This window comes from Alligator sinensis, unplaced genomic scaffold (assembly GCF_000455745.1).
Source record: "Alligator sinensis unplaced genomic scaffold, ASM45574v1 scaffold777_1, whole genome shotgun sequence".
In the NCBI taxonomy this organism is placed as follows: domain Eukaryota; kingdom Metazoa; phylum Chordata; order Crocodylia; family Alligatoridae; genus Alligator; species Alligator sinensis.
Window position 1 is genome coordinate 3,819,657 of NW_005841882.1, and position 17,810 is coordinate 3,837,466.

The 17,810-nt window shown below is 42.0% G+C and overlaps 1 protein-coding gene across 6 annotated transcripts in view; it reads left to right on the forward strand.

Moving 5' to 3' along the window:
• The window catches only part of XPO4 (exportin 4), a 130,889-nt gene extending 113,753 nt beyond the window's left edge, over nucleotides 1–17,136 (forward strand). For 4 of the 6 annotated variants that reach the window (XM_006017628.3, XM_025196630.1, XM_025196631.1 and 1 more), the window contains 5 exons: nucleotides 5,865–5,983; nucleotides 6,660–6,790; nucleotides 7,557–7,674; nucleotides 10,655–10,747; nucleotides 14,580–17,136. In XM_006017628.3, coding sequence (XP_006017690.1) covers nucleotides 5,865–5,983; nucleotides 6,660–6,790; nucleotides 7,557–7,674; nucleotides 10,655–10,747; nucleotides 14,580–14,777 — 659 coding nt within the window. In that variant the 3' untranslated portion in view covers nucleotides 14,778–17,136. Of the gene's footprint in view, nucleotides 1–5,864; nucleotides 5,984–6,659; nucleotides 6,791–7,556; nucleotides 7,675–10,654; nucleotides 10,748–14,579 lie in introns of those variants that run through there. The other 2 variants (XR_003092584.1, XM_025196629.1) reach the window with 2 other exon arrangements.
• Nucleotides 17,137–17,810: the final 674 nt, after the last annotated feature.

The window sequence follows — 17,810 nt, forward strand, 5'->3', positions numbered from 1 at the left end:
TTGAATGCATGACAAGGTATGGCTGGCCTTGCTGGCTGCGGTCTGGCATTGGCAGCTCATGTTCATCTTGGAGTCAGTGATGACTCCGAGATCCCTTTCCGCCTCTGTGCTTTCAAGAAGGGATCTCCCCAGCCTGTATGTATGCTGTGGATTCCTTCTCCCAAGGTGCAGCACCCTGCATTTGTCTACGTTGAACCCCATCCTATTCTCATCTGCCCACTTTTTTTGTAGTCTGTCTAAATCTAGTTGCAGCCTCTCTCTCCCTTCAAGTGTGTCCACCTTGCCCCACATCTTGCAGGAGAAGAAGAAAAAAAAGGGATCAGACCCCATACCATAATGGTGACAGAAGCCCCTAAACTGAAATGGTGGGTTTTTAATCATTGCAATTAAAAACCCACTGTTTCAATTTAGGGGACTAAGACCCCATCACATGTATAAGTGGCCATAAGCCCTATAGCAGGTATTTGGGTTTAGTTTTCTTTGTGTGCCAATCTTCATAATTTCTGCTGCTTAAAACTGCATCAGTTTTCCTCCAACCACTACTTCATGCTCCTTATCCATGTGGGCACAAATGACACGGCTCGGCAATCCCAGCTGGGTCACAAATGACTACAGGACTCTGGGAGCGGGGCTTAGAGAGTTTGGGGTACAGGTGGTTTTCTCCTCAATCTTTTCCGTTACAGGTACCAGGCACAGGAGGGAGAGAGGAGTTGTAGAAGTTAACAGAAGACTGCAGCGCTGGTGCTATCGTGAAAGCTTCAGCTTTTGCGACCACAGTTTGCACTTCAGAGAGAGGGGCAGCAATTTGTTGGGAAGGGACGGCCTCCACCTCACTCAAATGGGGGAAGAAGCTCTTCTCGGCTAGAATGGCTGACCTGCTTGACTGGGCTTTAAACTAAGTTCACCGGGGGATGAGCAAATAACCACCAGTGCAAGCCCACCAATTGTCAACCACAAAATCAGAAGGTCAGGCTGAATAAGGGAACGCATTCCTACCCCAGCCCAGGCACAGGGCTCTTCTAGGAGTGCAGGGAAGCCTAGGGCCTATGACAGCAGTCTCACTTGCCTCTACACAAATGCCAGGAGCCTGGGCAACAAGCAGGAGGAACTGGCCCTTCTGTTAAACAGAAACTACTACGATCTCATAGGGATACTGGAGACCTGGTGGGGACTCCACCTATGGACCACAGGTATAGATGGCTATACCTTGTACAGGAGAGAGCGTGTTGCAAGAAAGGGCGGGGATATAGCTGTCTGTGTGAAGAAGCAGTACGCTTCCCTACAGGCTGAGATCGGCAACTAAGGAGGGAGACTTGAGACCCTCTGGGTAATAGTAAAAGGGGAACGTGGTGAAGAGGGTATAATGGTAGGAGTCTACTACAGACCTCCTAATCAGGAGCAAGAACTTGACCACAAATTCGCTATGGAACTGGCTGAAGCTGGATGCTCTCAGTGGATGGTTATCGGGGCAACTTCAACTACCCTGACATCTCATTGGAAGAGCACTCGGCCAAATCCGATCAGCCGCAATGCTTCCTCACATGCATTAACAAGCTCTATTTGTCTCAAAAAGTCTCCAGGCTGACAAGAGGCAAGGCGCTTCTGGACCTGGTACTGGCCAAAGGGGATGATGTAGTAAGCGACCTGAGAATCGAAAGGAAGCTGGAAGACAGCGACCACAAGTCGATCGCTTTCTCTATCTACTGCAAAGCTTGCATGTCGGTCAACAATGCGGAAGTCCTTGACTTTAGGAAAGCTGACTTTCACAAACTCAAGAGGGTAGTAGTCAGGACCCTGAGAAGCCATAATCTGACAGGGAGGGGAGTCCACAACAAGTAGTTGCTTCTCAGCGATGTGATCCTTGAAGCACAAAGGAAGTCCTTTCCAGCCTGTAGAACAAGTAGCAAAAGGGCTGGGTGACCCCCTTGGCTCAGTACGGAACTCATGGACCTCTTGCGTCTAAAAAGAGAAGCTAATAAAGGATGGAAGACAGGAAACACCACCAAGTAAGTAAGAGTATCCAGCACTGGCCCACACCTGTAGGGAGAGAATGAAGAAGGCTGAGGCTGAAACTCAGCTCAGACTGGCTACACGAATCAAAGACAATAAAAAGTCCTTCTTCATATATATGGCAAATCGGGGGGGGAAAAAACAAGGGCAACATTGGACCCTTGCTAAACCAAATAGGCCAGCTGATAACCGACACCCAGGAAAAAGCCAATCTCCTTAACAATTACTTTGTGTCAGTCTTCCACCAACCCAAGGGGATCACCCCGCATAGCAAGATGCAGGATCACCAGGAAAAGGGTGAAAATATTCCCATCATTGGCATGGATCTTGTGAACTACCTGACATCATAGTGCAGCCAATGGCAAGAATATTCGAGAACTCATGGCACTCAGGCGATGTATGTGAAGATTGGGAGAGGGCCAGTGTGGTGCCTTTCTTCAAGAAAAGGAGGAAGGAAGATATGGGTAACTACAGGCCAATCAATTTGACCTCAATACCTGAAAAGATCTTGGAAAAAATCATCAAGGAAACCATTAACAACAGGCTAACAGAAGGCAACACTCTGAGAGAGCCACCATGGCTTTGTTGCAGGTAGATCTTGCCTGATCAATCTCATTTCCTTCTATGACCAGGTGACACATCACCTGGACAAAGGAGAAGAGGTTGATATCATACAGTTGGACTTCAAGAAAGCCTTTGACCTGGTATCCCACAATGTCCTCATGGTAAAATCAGGGAACTGCAGCCTCAACAACCTTACAGTCTGATGGCTGGGGAACTGACACCACGGATGGACCCAGAGAGTGATAGTTGATGGAACCAAATTGACATGGTGCATGGTGACCAGTGGTGTCCCCCAGGACTCCGTTCTCAGACCTGTACTCTTCAATGTATTTATAAATTATCTAAACTCTGGTGTCAGAAGCAGACTGGCTAATTTTGCTGACGACACCAAACTATGGGGAAGTGTGGTCACCCTAGAGCAGTGGTCACCAACCAGTCAACCAGTAGATCCCAGAGCCTCTTGCTGAGCTGGCGGGGCTGAGATCGAGGCCCCCACAGTGGGGAAAGGGAAGGGATGAGGGCCAGATCGAGGCCTCTGCGATGAGGGACAGAGTGAGGCAGAGGCCTGTAAGGTGAGTGGGGCCCCAGCCAGGTGAGAGTGGTGGAAGGATCGAGCTTGAGTGGCTTATCCAGGGGGCACAGAGGGCTCCTACCACTGTGTGCACCCTGGCAGAGGCCCCAGGGGGCATGTGCCTCTCATCCATCCGTTCCCCTCCCCCCCCCAATCTGCGCTGTGGAGGCAGGCGCCACTCCAGGTTGGGCTTCACCCCCCAAGCCCTGCTGCAGCTGTCTCAGGAGCGGCCCGACACCACATGCATCCATTTAATGGGAGGGCAGAGGATAAGGCTCAGCCCAGAGTGGGACTTGTGGCATCGGGCTGCTCCCAGGCCAGCTGCAGTGGGACTCGGGGTGCAAAGCCCAGCCTGCAGCAGCAGCCACCTCTGCTGCGCACAGATTGGGGCCAGGGGGCACATGCCCCATCCAAACGTGGAGCAGCATGGGTGGCTATAGAAGCTATGAGGTAGGGAGTGGGGCAGGGGCAGGAGCAAGCCCCGCATGGCTGAGGCACGCAGCCTGGGAGGGCATGCGGAGTGCATGCCCCTGGTTCTGCACATGAGGCAGGCTGTAGGCTGGGGCCAGGATGGCATCACGCTGTTCCCAGTGGAAGTGTTTGGTCATGCTACACTCAGGCCGGGTGGTGGTGCTGGGAGCAGGGACACGGTGGGGGGGCTGCAGCCACCCCAAAACTTGCCATAGCCTCCCCCAAACCCCGCTACCAGTGCTGCTGCTGCTGCCCAGCCTGAGTGCAATGCAATCAAACACCTCCACTGGGTACAGTGCAGTGCCACCCAGTACATGCACCCCTTGTGTCCTCCTGGGCTGCATGCCCCTCCCCTCCCCGCACCCCCCGGACAAGCTGCTTGTGGCTCTGTCTCCTGCCCCACTCCCTCCCTCAGCACAGTTGGGAGGGCAGGGGCAGATCAAGGCCCCAGCAGTGAGGGAGGGAGTGGGGTTAGGGCTGGGGCCTCGAACTGCCCCCACTCTGGCCCTTTCCCCTTCCCTTTCCCACAGACAGACCTGCTGTGGGGAGGGAGGTGGGTAGATCTTGGGTTCCTTTTTAAGTTCCAAAGGTGATCTCCGACTTTAAAAGTTTGGAGACTGCTGCCCTAGAGGATAGGCTGGCAATCCAGGCCAATTTCAACAGGCTTGCAAGGTGGGTGGGTCAAAACCTGATGGTGTTCAACACTGAAAAATGCAAGGTGCTCCATCTCAGGAGAAACAACCCACTTATAGACTCAGCAGTGCTATGCTCGCTAGCACCACAGCTGAAAGAGACTTGGGGGTCGTGATGGGCCACAAGATGAACATGAGCTGCCAATGCGACGCCGGAGTCGGCAAAACAAACAAAACTCTGGCTTGCATCTACCGATGCATCTCAAGCAAGACCCAGCAAGTCATCCTTCCACTTTACTTGGCCCTGGTGAGGCTCTATCCAGTTTTGCACTCCACAATTCAGAAAGGATGTGGCGAAGCTTGAGAGAGTCCAAAGGAGAGCCACACACATGATTAGAGGACAAGAGAGCAGGCCTTATGAGGAGAGCCATGGGACTCTTCAGCCTGGAAAGCGTAGGCTCTGGGGTCACTTGGTGGCAGCCTGTAAGTACATAAGGGTGTGCATTAGGAACTGGGAAAATGTCTGTTCACCAGGGCACCCCAAGGGAAGACAAGGTCCAGTGGTCACAAACTCCTGCAAGACTGTTTTAGGCTGAATATAAGGAAAAACTTCTTTACTGTCCAAGTCCCTGGGGCCTGGAATTAGACTCCCTCCAGAGGTGGTGCAAGCACCTACTCTGGACACTTTCAAGAAACACTTGGATGCCTATCCTGCTGGGATCTTTTGACCCCAGCTGACTTCCTACCCCTTGGGCAGGGGGCTGGACCCAGTGATCTTGCGAGGTCCCTTCCAGCCCTAATGTCTATGAAATCTTTTAAATCTGATCTCTGTCTAGCCAGATATTTTTGTAGATGTCTCTCACCATACTTCTGAGTGTCATCCAGGTGAGAACTAGGTACAGTCAACTTCAGTGCCTGTGTTCAATTCTTTACATTCACAGAAGCACAACCTAAACCCTGTCCTATATTTTTATTCTACAAATAACATCGATATGACCTTTATCATTAGGCAGACATATCTAGGCAAATGTAACTTCATTTGTTGAAGGTAAGGATTCAGACTGGGTTTTTGAGCTGGGGATACCTGGAATTGTATGTGCATGTTGCAGTTAGTTATCTGGAAGAATTAATATTGAGTTGGTCATGAAACTTAAGCGACTTAACATGTTCATGTGTTATGATGGCTAGGTGGCATGAGATGAATTGAAGTTTGTATGGATGTTAATGTTTCTTTGACTGGTAATGGGAAATGCAAGAATGAAACCTTAGCTCAAAGTGAACAAAGTTTATTAGTTTTTGTGTTATCCTAGTGCTGAGTAGAAATGTATCCGATTTTTTTTTTCTGTTGTTGAAGTTTCTTTGGAATATAGTATTATGAGATGCTTAGGCACAAAAGGAGCTAGCTTACAGTCATATGGCAGCCTCAACAAGCATTAATTACTCTTGTTTTTACATAGTGTTGCTGGGGGTCCTGGGGTAAGGAGGAGAGAGGATTGAGATTAGGTAATTTAAAACAAATCTGGCTTACATAAATTTATGATACTTCCTTTCAATATATGTAATCTCTCCTTAATATATTAACATGTTAACAGTAAAGGTGCATGTGTTTCCTATAGATGAAGTATTTAGAGGACATGAGCCAGGACAAGCTGCAAATCGATCTGTTTCAGCAGCAGATGTTGTTTTATATGGAGTTAATTTAGTTCTACCTTTGATGTCCCAGGATTTGCTCAAAGTAAGAAGTTCTCATATTTTAATGAATATACTTAACGTATATTTTACTTGATTTTAACTTTAATCCAGCAGATAAACATAGTGATAGTGAGTTACTTAAGTTTATTCTATATACAAGGCATTTTCCTAGTAACATGTGAAGATACCCTTAAAAAACGTTATTTGTCTGTAAGATGTCTGGCCTACTTCAAAAGCTTATTTCATATTTGCCCATATATAGGGTTACTTGGTGTATTAAATGTCTCCATTGCTTGTTTTCCTGATATTTTCTTTTTCATCATGTCTTCTCCTGTGACCTTCTTTTGACATCTATTCATGAACTGACTACCTAGCTCTTATCTTAATTATTAAAACTATTCACATTTGGAGAAGTACATATATATTATGTGTTTTTGTAACCGATTATCACTTTTGAATCTCTTAGTAAGGCAATATTGAATAAGTTAATGTTATGACAGGTTTGTGTCATATACACATTTTGTGTGTGTATGGCTTCCTTAAAAATCAAATGTATCTCACTATTAATGTCCATAACCTATAAGTTTCTATCTTACTTGCAAGTATTGTTGTCTGCAGCAAATAGGCCAGATCAAAATTTCAGCTGCATAGAGATTCAAGTACTAGTAAAACAATAAACTGTCTCGAGTTTAAAATTACCAGTGTTTTTCTTTTGACAGTTTCCATCTCTGTGTAATCAGTACTACAAATTAATCACCTTCATCTGTGAAATATTCCCAGAGAAAATTCCACAGCTTCCAGAAGACTTGTTTAAAAGCCTAATGTACTCACTGGAGTTAGGGATGTCATCGTATCCTTAACACTGTATGGGGTGCACAGCCAAAAGGGTGGGAAAAACTGAAAAGTGCTTTAATGAAGAAACCTTTAAAACTGATACTTTCCTGGTTCACATTCTCTCTGATAAAGCTCTGTATATATAATTGTTCTGCCATAGTTAATTTTCATTCTGAAGTTAACCTCTGCATTCTGTTTATTATTAAGAGTTGCTGAAGCAGTAGCATCCACTGAGGTTTTAGTTTTGCCTGAGTTTCTCCTGACCCATAGCATTCCTTTAATACAGCTTGTAAATGGCTTGATGTGTATGTTCTTGCAGACACTTTCTACTGTTGCTTCAGTTCATAGTGTCTGTAACTTCATAAGCCCTTCAGCTGGTATCCTAAAGCCATTCCTGAATTAGTTGCTCAGCTGGCAATGCAAAACACTACTGCTCTTCTACTGGGCTGCCTCCAGAGTATTTCCTGTCATGTTGCCAATGGGTTTTCCCTTTTATAATGGGAGGGCCATTTTCACTAATCTGTGGCACGTGCCATAAACAGATGAGAAGCTTGACCATAAGGGACTCTTTCTGAAAATGTTATGTCACAGAGGGTTGTATTACATTAGAGTGTGTAGCTAAGAAAAGAAGGCAACAAAGATTTCTTTTTATTAAAGAGCACTGTAGTGAAAATGAGATCCAAGGATGTGTGCTCACTAAAACACTTGCTAACGAAGCTATTGAGAAATTTACCACAACTTAATAAGTCACACATTTCTTTTTCTTTAATACTTAATATCAGAATGAGTTCTGAAGTGTGCCAGCTTTGTCTGGAAGCTCTAACACCATTAGCAGAACAATGTGCAAAAGCACAAGAAACAGATTCATCCCTCTTTCTAGCAACAAGGCACTTTCTTAAGGTAAGATACCTAATTATGTCACACTGCTATTGTGCTTAATTAAAAATATACAGAGTGATGGGTCCAGTGCCTCCATTAGGTTATGCACTGTACACATTCATTGTAAGAAGTAGTTCCTGCCTACAGAGCTTAATGTAAATAGAGACAGGCAAGGGGAAATGAAGGCAGAAAGGGGTAGTGACATGTGTGCAGCTACCTGCCAGTTTTGATGGAGACCTGGAACTTTTTGGTCTACTCATTTTTTACTTCTGTAAATTTGACTTTGGAATTCATTTAAAGGTTTTTAGTAAATATCACTGAAGTCTGCTGAATACTTCACTCAGAACTAGACCAGTGTAGAGAAGGCTACTTCTAAGTTGAAGAATGGATAGGTGAAGATGAAGAAGCAACAGGAATAGGATGGAGAGAGAATGACTGATTCTTAAAATAGAAAAAAAATAAAGGTTTCTTATTCCAATGTCTTATTTAAAGAAACTACATGGTTTTTAGCCAAGTATCAGGTTCAGGGTTAACCCTTCTGAGCAACCTGCTCAACCTTATTTAGGTGGGTCTTAATGAAACAGTCAGTTGCTACCAGCTAGGAGTGAGTTCAGAAAACTTGTGTGATCATCCCTTGTTTAAGTGTTTAATTAAAAGTCTATTTTCTGTTCTCTTCCAGTGCAGACTAAGTCTTGCTTGGGGCCTCAGTTTTCTTACAACACACTTGCTGACTTCTGATCTTCTTAGGGATTGCTCATGCTAACTCTGTCAGTTGGGCTGAGAATGAACAATAAGCCTTAATACGTTATCCATCTTAGTCTTCCAAATGGACAGACTTGTTTATCAGTCTCTTCTCTGTCTTTGCTTTAAATTTTCTGACTTCCCTTCCCCACTATCCTTCTATTTCTTTGAGCATTATAATTATCTGAAAACAGCACTTTTGACAAACCTGATTAGTAGTCTCCTAATGTTATTCTTGGGAAACAACCCGTTCATTTAAGTCTTTCTCTTATAGAACTGTGGTTTTTGGAGAAAAGTCTGAGATGTTTTCCCCCCAGAGACTGACCATACATAGATAAATAGGGCTTTGAAATCTGTATATGTAAGTTCTCTCCACTGGGGGATCTCAGTGCTTGTTCAACCAGGATCCATCTATAGAAAAAGGCATAGACAGAGTTTCCAATGACCAAAAACTAGATCCAATACCCTTGTTAATAAAGCAGATTGGTTAGGGTTGCTTCTCAAGTTTCCTCCACCAAGACTCTCTGTACTGGTTGCCAGTTTCCAAGAATGGAAGTCTGTAGAAGCAGAGGTGTAAACTCATCTGGCCCCACAGGTCAGATGAGTGGCATGGGGCCATTTCACAGTGTTGATTGGGCCCATGGACCCCTGCACCCTCCACCCCATTCATGCTGTAATCAGTGCCTGCTCTGGCTGGCTTGGGATGTGCACTTATACAAGGTGATTGCTCCAGCCAGTCTGGGACCAGTGCAGCGTGGGTCCTGGGCAGGTGTTGTGTGCAGTGCGGGTCCTGGGACTAGCCAGGGTGGGACTTGCATGCATCATCTGGGTCAACTCTGAGACCTGGGAGAAGATGATGGGGCTCCACAGGTCAGATCTTGGACACCTCTGTTGTAGAGATCCTTTCCATGACACAGACTGCTTGAGTTAGAATATCTGGAATTCATGAAGTATTAGTCCCCTGCAGAATCACATTCTTCCTTCTTTCAGTTTCTTCACAGTTCCTGAAGAAAGGACTAGGGGTGAGGAGATATTTCCCTTTGTTGTCATAGCCACAGTGCCCATTGACACATGTAGTGAGCTAAAAGGCTACGTTTATAATGGTTTGTTGTTCACCTGATATGGGACATGAATCTTAAGCCTGGCTCCCTGGAGGAAATATATTTAAAGAACTCCAGTTCCTAGTAAACAGTGTTATTTTATCCCTGTAAGACTGTAGGTTTTTTCTAGCAACGTATTGCCTTACTGATAACTTTACAAAAACTGAAAAACTAACACCTGCAATTTTTTGCATGGGGTTTTTCACATGTTTCAGGTGACTGCACTTATATATTGAATGCTGCTTATTTGGCCTATTGTTGAATTGTAAATATGTCCTTTCTAAACATAGGATGCATGTGCCAATAAAGAATCATGCATGTGGTAACATATGAAGATAGTATTGCATGTTCATTTCTGATGTGTGAAGGCAGGAACAGAATTATCTTAAAATTTGTACCTAGTAAAGTGTTATTGTTTGCAACTTGAATGCATCTCCAAATACCTGAATTATCACAGGAGAAGCTAGCCTCCTTTTCCTGCTTATTCAGTACAATGTAATGTGTTTTCCTTCCTAATCAAATCCTCTGTCCTGAAAATTCCTATTTTGTATTATAACCAGAAATCATGTCAATTGATCAAACTGGGTAAATATATCTTTCTTGTTGCAAATGATCGTGTTTCCATAACACAATAATAGCTCTATCTTGGACCAGTTCTGTAAGCACTAGTTGCAGATATTTCCAGAAGTCCTTACTTGTGAACTCTTGTTTTTGTCGGATCCTTAAAGTTTTAAAGGTGCATCTGTACTGTTACCAAAAGTGTTGTTGTGCCATATGTACACACAACCTTGAGATAGCTTCAGTCTAACTAGCCCTGGTAACAAGTGCAGTGAAGATATGATGACAGCTGCTCGAGACAGTATGTAGGGTCCCTAACAGGATTCAAGGCCATGACAGCAAAGGCTTGAAAACCTCACTGCTGATTATCCAGACTTACCTGAGCCAATTGGTTCATAGCTAAGCAAGATGCACCTACATATACTGCAGTCACAGCATCATGCCCCCTGACTGCAGAGTACCCGATAGATGGAATGGAGATTTCCTAAAATCTGATCATTAATTTCCCAAATAAAATTGTACCTTCTACTTTGATCCATAGCAGTAACCTAAGAATCAGTGTTTTAGTTAACAAAACTATTTTGTTTTGTGATTTTTTTCAGATGGTCTTTGACATGCTGGTACTGCAAAAGCACAATACAGAAATGACAACTGCAGCAGGAGAAGCATTCTACACGTTAGTGTGTTTGCATCAGGTATGGTATTCTGTTTTGTGGAGCTATTTTGCAGATAGTCTTTATCTATGTTAAGATTTTTGGTGCATCTATTTAAAATGCCACTGTTATAAAACAGCATTTGGTGGTAGACTTTTTTAATTGTTGAAGAAAGGGACAGGAGGATCCTACCTTTCCTTACTTATCAGCTTCATCCTTAGTACATTCCTTCCTTGCAACTGGAATTTCTTTGTTTGCCTATTGGCTTCTATTAGCTTTGACAAATGTAGACTATTCAATGAAACATCTATGGGCTGTCCTCTGTGATGCTTACTAATGTCCTGCATCTATGCAGAATCAAAGCTAAATTTGCCAGTACATGTTATAAAGCAGGGCTGCCCAACTTCAGAGCACTGAGGTCTGGGATTATGATTAATAAGTGGTCTGTCAATTTTATTTCTAGACATGTCTTACTTTTATTGTTTTTCTAGGAAAATTAGAGTAGAACAATGTCAAAGTTATTTTGCAAATGTATGTCCCTTAACCTTTTAAGTATTAAGCATTCCTCAGGTTTCATGGCTCTGTGCTCATGATACAAGATAGCTTTTTAATGGAAAGCAGCCATGCAGTTTCTTCATACTGTCTGATTATGAAGCCTATTACTCCTTTCTTTTTTCCAACTTCCTTGAGGTTGGAAGTTACAGATTTTTCTCTCAGCAGTGTTCACTAGAGTGCTTCCCTCTAACTGTCACAAAATCAGCTTGGGAATCTCAAACCTCAGGGTTTATTTGAAAAGGAAGAACTGGCAATTTTCATTAAAGCTTCAAAGTAGGTTATTTAGGTATTCAAAACATACACATGTATGATTTCCAAGCTTACATAATACATGTTATCAATGTCTAGCCATCTAAAAACATGAATTAGGCCTTCCAAATGAGTAACCTAAAATTATGAGAATTTTTTAAAAATAGCTTTTGGGGGTTCTTCATTTGCATCTGGTTTCTTTACCATTAGGATGCACATGACTCGTGTCTTCAGTTGCTCTCTACAACAAGGATTAGAAACAGAGCTTGAGTTTTTTAATGAAAGCTGAGGATCTGACATCGCACTTAGTTCTAGAAACTCAACTTAAAAGAGAATATAATGAGATCTGGCAAAACTAACACTCCCAAACTCATTTCCCAGATATCAGAATGAGAAAATTTGGCAGAATTTTCAGCACTCCTCCTCTTAACATTAGGAATGAAATAGTTGACAGTTGTATTTAAACTACAGTTGTTGGACATCTATGCTAGCTCCTCACTATCAAGATTGCAGTGGTTTCTACCTCTCATAGCTTTTATTTCAAACTCATTTTGACTTACTGCTTTGATTATGTACATTCATATGCTTGATATTTTCACTGCAGTCAACTGCCAGTGATGCATTTGTTTAAAAAAAAAAAAAAAAAAAGGGCTGAGACTGGCAGATCACTTAACAGCCTCAGCTCAGTCTGAGCCCTGCTTCAAGCCATGCTGGTGAACATGGCTCACCAGAGAAATGATGAGGAAGGCACTTTAAATCCAAACACAACGCCACATACAAATTAGAGAGGGGTGGTTAGCCAAGTTAGCCTGAAATTAGGCAAAGGCAGGGCAGGGTGACACCTTAGACTATAAAGTGTCACCACCTATCATCTTTCATTACTTTGTTAATCCTCCCCTGAAAAATACATTTTGTGATTGATTCCCAGTTCTTTGCTAGCTTCTCTGTAAAATGGTGAATATCAGCTATCACTAACTAAAAGAAGAAAATTGTGTAGAGTGACTTTCCTTATATTGTATTCCTTTGCTTCCACCAATGCCTTATTCTAGTTTCCCTATGAGGTTATGGATATTCTGACTCTCTATGGCTCTGTGATGTACCACAAAGAAAACTGTTGCTCCATCATCGCCCTTTGAAGTTGATTTCCAATATTCCAAAGCGTTTATTTAAAGCTGCTAAATAGTAGCTTATGGGGATGGAATCTTTTTTTCCATCCCCATAAGCTCATACGATTCAGATTTTCCATAGTTATTTGGAAACAAAAACTTTAAAAATATTACTTGCATATTTGAGCCATTGTTCCTTTGTGATTTTTTTTTTTTTCCTACAATTTTATACTGCTGCTTTATCAGGGGTATACTGCTGCTTTATCAGTCAGTTGGTCTGGCATAAAGGGTTTGGAGAGGTAGTTAGCCATGCTAGTCCAAAGTCAGGCAGAAGGTGGCTAGATGTATGGTCACCCTATTTAAGATGCCATATTCAAGGTTCCTTGCGTTTGTTGCTTCTGCACAGTGGCAGTGGTGCTTGCCTGCCCACCTGCCTGGAACTGTTGACCAGCTGGCCAGGACTAGCCTTCAGAATCTGGCCAAAGTTGGACATATGGTCTCCCTAGATGTATGGGTTGTAAGGCTCATCCAGCTAATGAGATTAGAATTTGTAGCCTTGATTTAGATCAGGAGCAGTGATCCCCAGCCTGTGGGTCAGATCCAGTCCCTAGCACCTTGTCATCCAGCCCACAGGACTCCCCATGGGGCCAGTGTGGGGCCAAAAGGTTGAGCACCAATGGTTTAGATCCTATCTAACACAATCCAGTCTCTGAATGGTTTCTTGCTCTGCAGTTTCCTGTTTAAGTTGGTTTTTAAGGTTTTGTTGTCTAAGAACAGCCACTCTTGACTCAGGAATATTCCACCCAGCAACCTCATTTCTTGGATACCACTGTGAAAGCTTGTTGTTGCCATATCACCACCATGTTCATGCTGGAAACTGACAGACCGCTACAGCTACCTCCACACCAGCAGCTCTTATCCTAAATACACCACTAGATCCAGTGTCTACAGCTTAGCTGTAGGTTACCACCGTATCTGCTCTGATCCCACTGGCCAGAGTGCACACCTTATGGATTTGGAGAAGGGATTCTTACATTTACCATACAAGTGTAAAACTGTAGCCACTCAGATCAACAGAGCCAGATTCAGCCTTCACTCTGACCTTTTACAATATCAATTCCAAAACAAGGACAACACCAATTCCTTTGGTTGTCACCTACTCAGACACATTAATAATGAACTCAGCCCTTCCCAGAAAATAATAGCTATCTCAAGGTAGCTATGGGAGACAAATCTGTCCCGGCTTACAGTTAGTACCCCAACCACAATGTCTTTCCAATAACAGACTTCTTAACTCCTATTCTCACCAAGGCACCAGAGCTTGTTCTGGACCAGGATGCCAGCTGTTCCCCCTCATCAACATGGACCATATCATCACTGAACCTAATGATGTGAATTATAACATCCAAAGTCCATTCATCTGTTTCTCTACCAACATGATATACACTATCATCTGCTAAATGCCCCTGTGCTGTCTGCATTGGACAAGCAAAGCAATCCCTATGTGAAAGAATGAATGAACACTGATCTGACATCAGTTCCAGAAAGACAAACAAGCTTCTGGACATTACATTGCTGACCTTAGGGTAGTTGTTTTTGGACAAAAAAACTTAATGGCATCTGATGAAGTAAGCTGCTGTTTATGAAAACGTATGCATCTCTGATTCAGTTAGTCTGTAAGGTGCACATCTACCCCACTTTTTTGCCTTTAAAGATTTTTACCTAATTTGGGCATGTGGAGGGTAGCTCCACATTCACTTTTACTGCCCTTTTGATTACACTGGCTGTAAGAGAAGTGGTACCATACACTAGTATTATTATATAAATTATTTTAAAGCAGCTGATAACTTCCCATCACAAATTAATTTTGTTTACAGTTCTTTGTCCTGATATAGGAAGGTGTATACAGGATGATTTGATTTTTTTTTTTTCTATGTTATTAATGGCTGCTGTTTGCTCAACAGGCAGAATATTCAGAGCTAGTTGAAACATTGCTATCAAGCCAACAAGATCCAGTCATTTACCAGCGATTAGCAGATGCCTTCAACAAGCTTACTGCAAGCAGCACTCCTCCTACACTGGACCGTAAGCAGAAGATGGCCTTCCTAAAGAGTTTAGAGGAATTTATGGCCAATGTTGGCGGACTTCTCTGTGTAAAATAAACAACAAAACTCCTATGCCTCATTTAGACCCTTTCTGCAAAATGCACTGAGAAATGCTGAATGCTGACTAAATCTTGTAACTATTTCCGGGTTCTTTGCAGCCATCTCAGATTTTAGAGAGCCTGGAAGTTTGATATAACACAGTGAAATAGGAGAGGTCAACTTTGAATCAGCTTCTGCTATTGTGTGTTAGCCACAATCTGTCATACTTTGTTTGTTGTAAAGAATGAACAGCAAATTGACATTAAAAATGTGCAAACCAATATGGGCACAGTGAAAAATAGCTTCAGTGCCTTTTCCCCATTGGTTTAAAACGTGAGTGGCCAGACAGACTTTTACAGAATATTTTTTTTGTTACTGAAAATCATTGTAGAGTATGACATAGACACGTACAAAACTGTAAACAATTTAGCTAATTCAAACTTTTTTTTCCTCTCTGAAGGTTGAATTAGTGATCCAATGAAAAAACACCAAATGGTATTTTAAACTTGTGTTTTGTTTTTCTACATCAGCCTGGTGTTGCATGTTTTATGTAATACAGGTTTCTATGTTCTGTTCTGCTGCCTGAAGTTCAAAAGGAAAAAGGTGTATATTTTTGTTCCCCTAAAATGAACTTTAGGAACTGTAGCCATTTCATTGCCTTAATTTTAAAAAGAGAAGAAAAGAAAAAGCTGATACACTTTAGATAAGAAGTGTAAGGCAAGATTTGATTCTTCAGAGTTAGCTTAGGATGTTGGCATTAAGCTGCTGGGTATCTGTTGCAGCCCTCTTCATGTGGATGTACAAGTAATGTTGGAGTGCGAGTCTAAAGCAAGGTTCATGTGTAGTTTTACTTTCAGTACCTGTTTTAACCCACACCCAAGTCGCACACAGCTGCAATGTATTTCTACACTGAACCATTTGCTTAAGCAATAACAATTCAAAGGGTGTAAATTATTGATTTTACAAACTTTTTTAAGTTGGGGCATTAGATAAAACAATTATGCTAGACTGGGGGTTCCAAATGGTGTTTTAGCCAAGGGCCATATATATTTGTTTTTTAGGGGCAGAAAGACTATTAGTATCTGCAGTGAATTTTTTTCCTGCTACAACCTCCAGACCGCTTGGTGCTCTTGCCTCTTGCTCCTTTGCTCAGCTGTGTGTGAGCATGTAAGTTCTTGGGAGCACGGGGGTGATTTCATATTGCCAGCCAATAGCTGGATATAGCGGAACAAGGGAGAGAAATGCAAGAACATGGAATCAGATCTAAGTCATGAGCCAGACAAAGCTGAAATGAACATACACAGGTTGTATGCTGGATACAAGGTTTTTGTCAGGGAGCAGGCAAGGAAGAATTTGGCCCTTTGGTCTTATGCTTGAGACCTCTGCTAGATTGTGATGTTGAATGTTTTCCATGTGGTTTTTACATTTATATAAAATGTACAGTATATACACCTTACAGTGCTGTGTATAGCATCATGTTTGCAACTGTGCCATTCTTCAGCTGTTCATCTCAACAAAAAAAAAAATCACATTTGCCAGAATTACAAATGGCATAAATCTGTAACACTGTGCCAGTCACAGTGGTCCAAGGCATACTTTGAGTTAAATCCATGTGTGTGTCCTGTATGGAATATGAGGGCAAAAAGTGCCATCTCTTCAGAACATTTTCTCTCTTAACTTAATCTGTTGCTAATATGAAAACTGGGCTGGAATAAACCTACACCTTAAGATACCCATAAAATGTGTTAGACAATATTCCTTTACAATTTAATACTGTATTTCATCTGTTTTAAGATTTTCAGTAATGTTTTTTGAACAGGGAAATTGTCTTCACATTTCTTCCTTGAAAATATTGCTTTCTTATGTATGCAACAAAACGACTTGCATTTGTGATGAGAAAATGATGCCAGTGTGTCATTCTGTTTTATTCAGCCTTGTTTCCAGTTGTTCCATCATATGGATTGCAAATTTATAGGAGCTGCTTTTAGCATTCACATCTGAGTTTTTACGTTCTATAGCAGTTTTCAAAACATACTCTTTGTTGAAAGGCAGTTCAGACTTAGAAGCATGAGCAATAGTAAGAATTGCTAGTCTACATTGGCATTGCCAAGCATTGAATTAATGGGCCGGATTCCTCAAAAACAAATATTTTTACTTTTTCAGATCTGATTTGAAAAAATAATGTGTTCAAACAGTATGTCAAACAAATATATCCAATATTTTCAGAATTACTTTATTTACTTAAAATAGTGCCTCCCATTCATGCTGACCTCCAGGCATTCTAGAGATTATTCCAAAATTTCTGTGGTTTATTGAGCCTAATTTTGTTAATATTTAAAAAAAAAAAAAAAAAAAAAAAAAAAGCCAACCCAAAAAACAAAACTACTAAACTAATTCCCTTTTTTTGATTAATCTAGCCCAGTGTACATTCAAGATCACTGACACAATGTGTTGGCTTTAAGAGCTGGCTAGGCTAGCTGTAGACGTTGACATTCATAGGTGGCTGTTGAAGAATACTTAAAATTTAGTTTATTTTATCCTTTCGTTTTAAGTGAACTTTATATGAAGGGACACTGTCCAGTAAGTTTTTAAATTTTGTATTTTTTTTTACTTTGTTGCATTTATTTTACAAGCTTAACATTTTTCCTGATTGCTTTTTTTTAAACTGTCAGTATGTTAAACATTGATCTTTTCACCTCACCTGGTGTTTTTGTGGAGAAAATGCAAAGATGTCTGTTTGTGTGCAATAACTTCATAGATGACACTAAAGTTTTGGGAATCGTTTTTTTTTAAGTTATACTTCTGGCTGGATGTCTGCTCCTGCACATAACCTACTTGACTTGTCCCTTTTAAAAAAAATTACCTTCTCTGAGATTTTACATTCCTCAGCAATTAAAGCGTTACATCAAAAGTCTGAAGAATGCCACCGAAAAAGACTCCCAGTGACTTCTGTGGCTTTGAAATCAACCCTGAGTCTGTTTGAAATTGATAATGTAAAGATATCACTGCATTGATTTAGCCCCCCCCCCCCCCACCACCCCCTTAACCCAA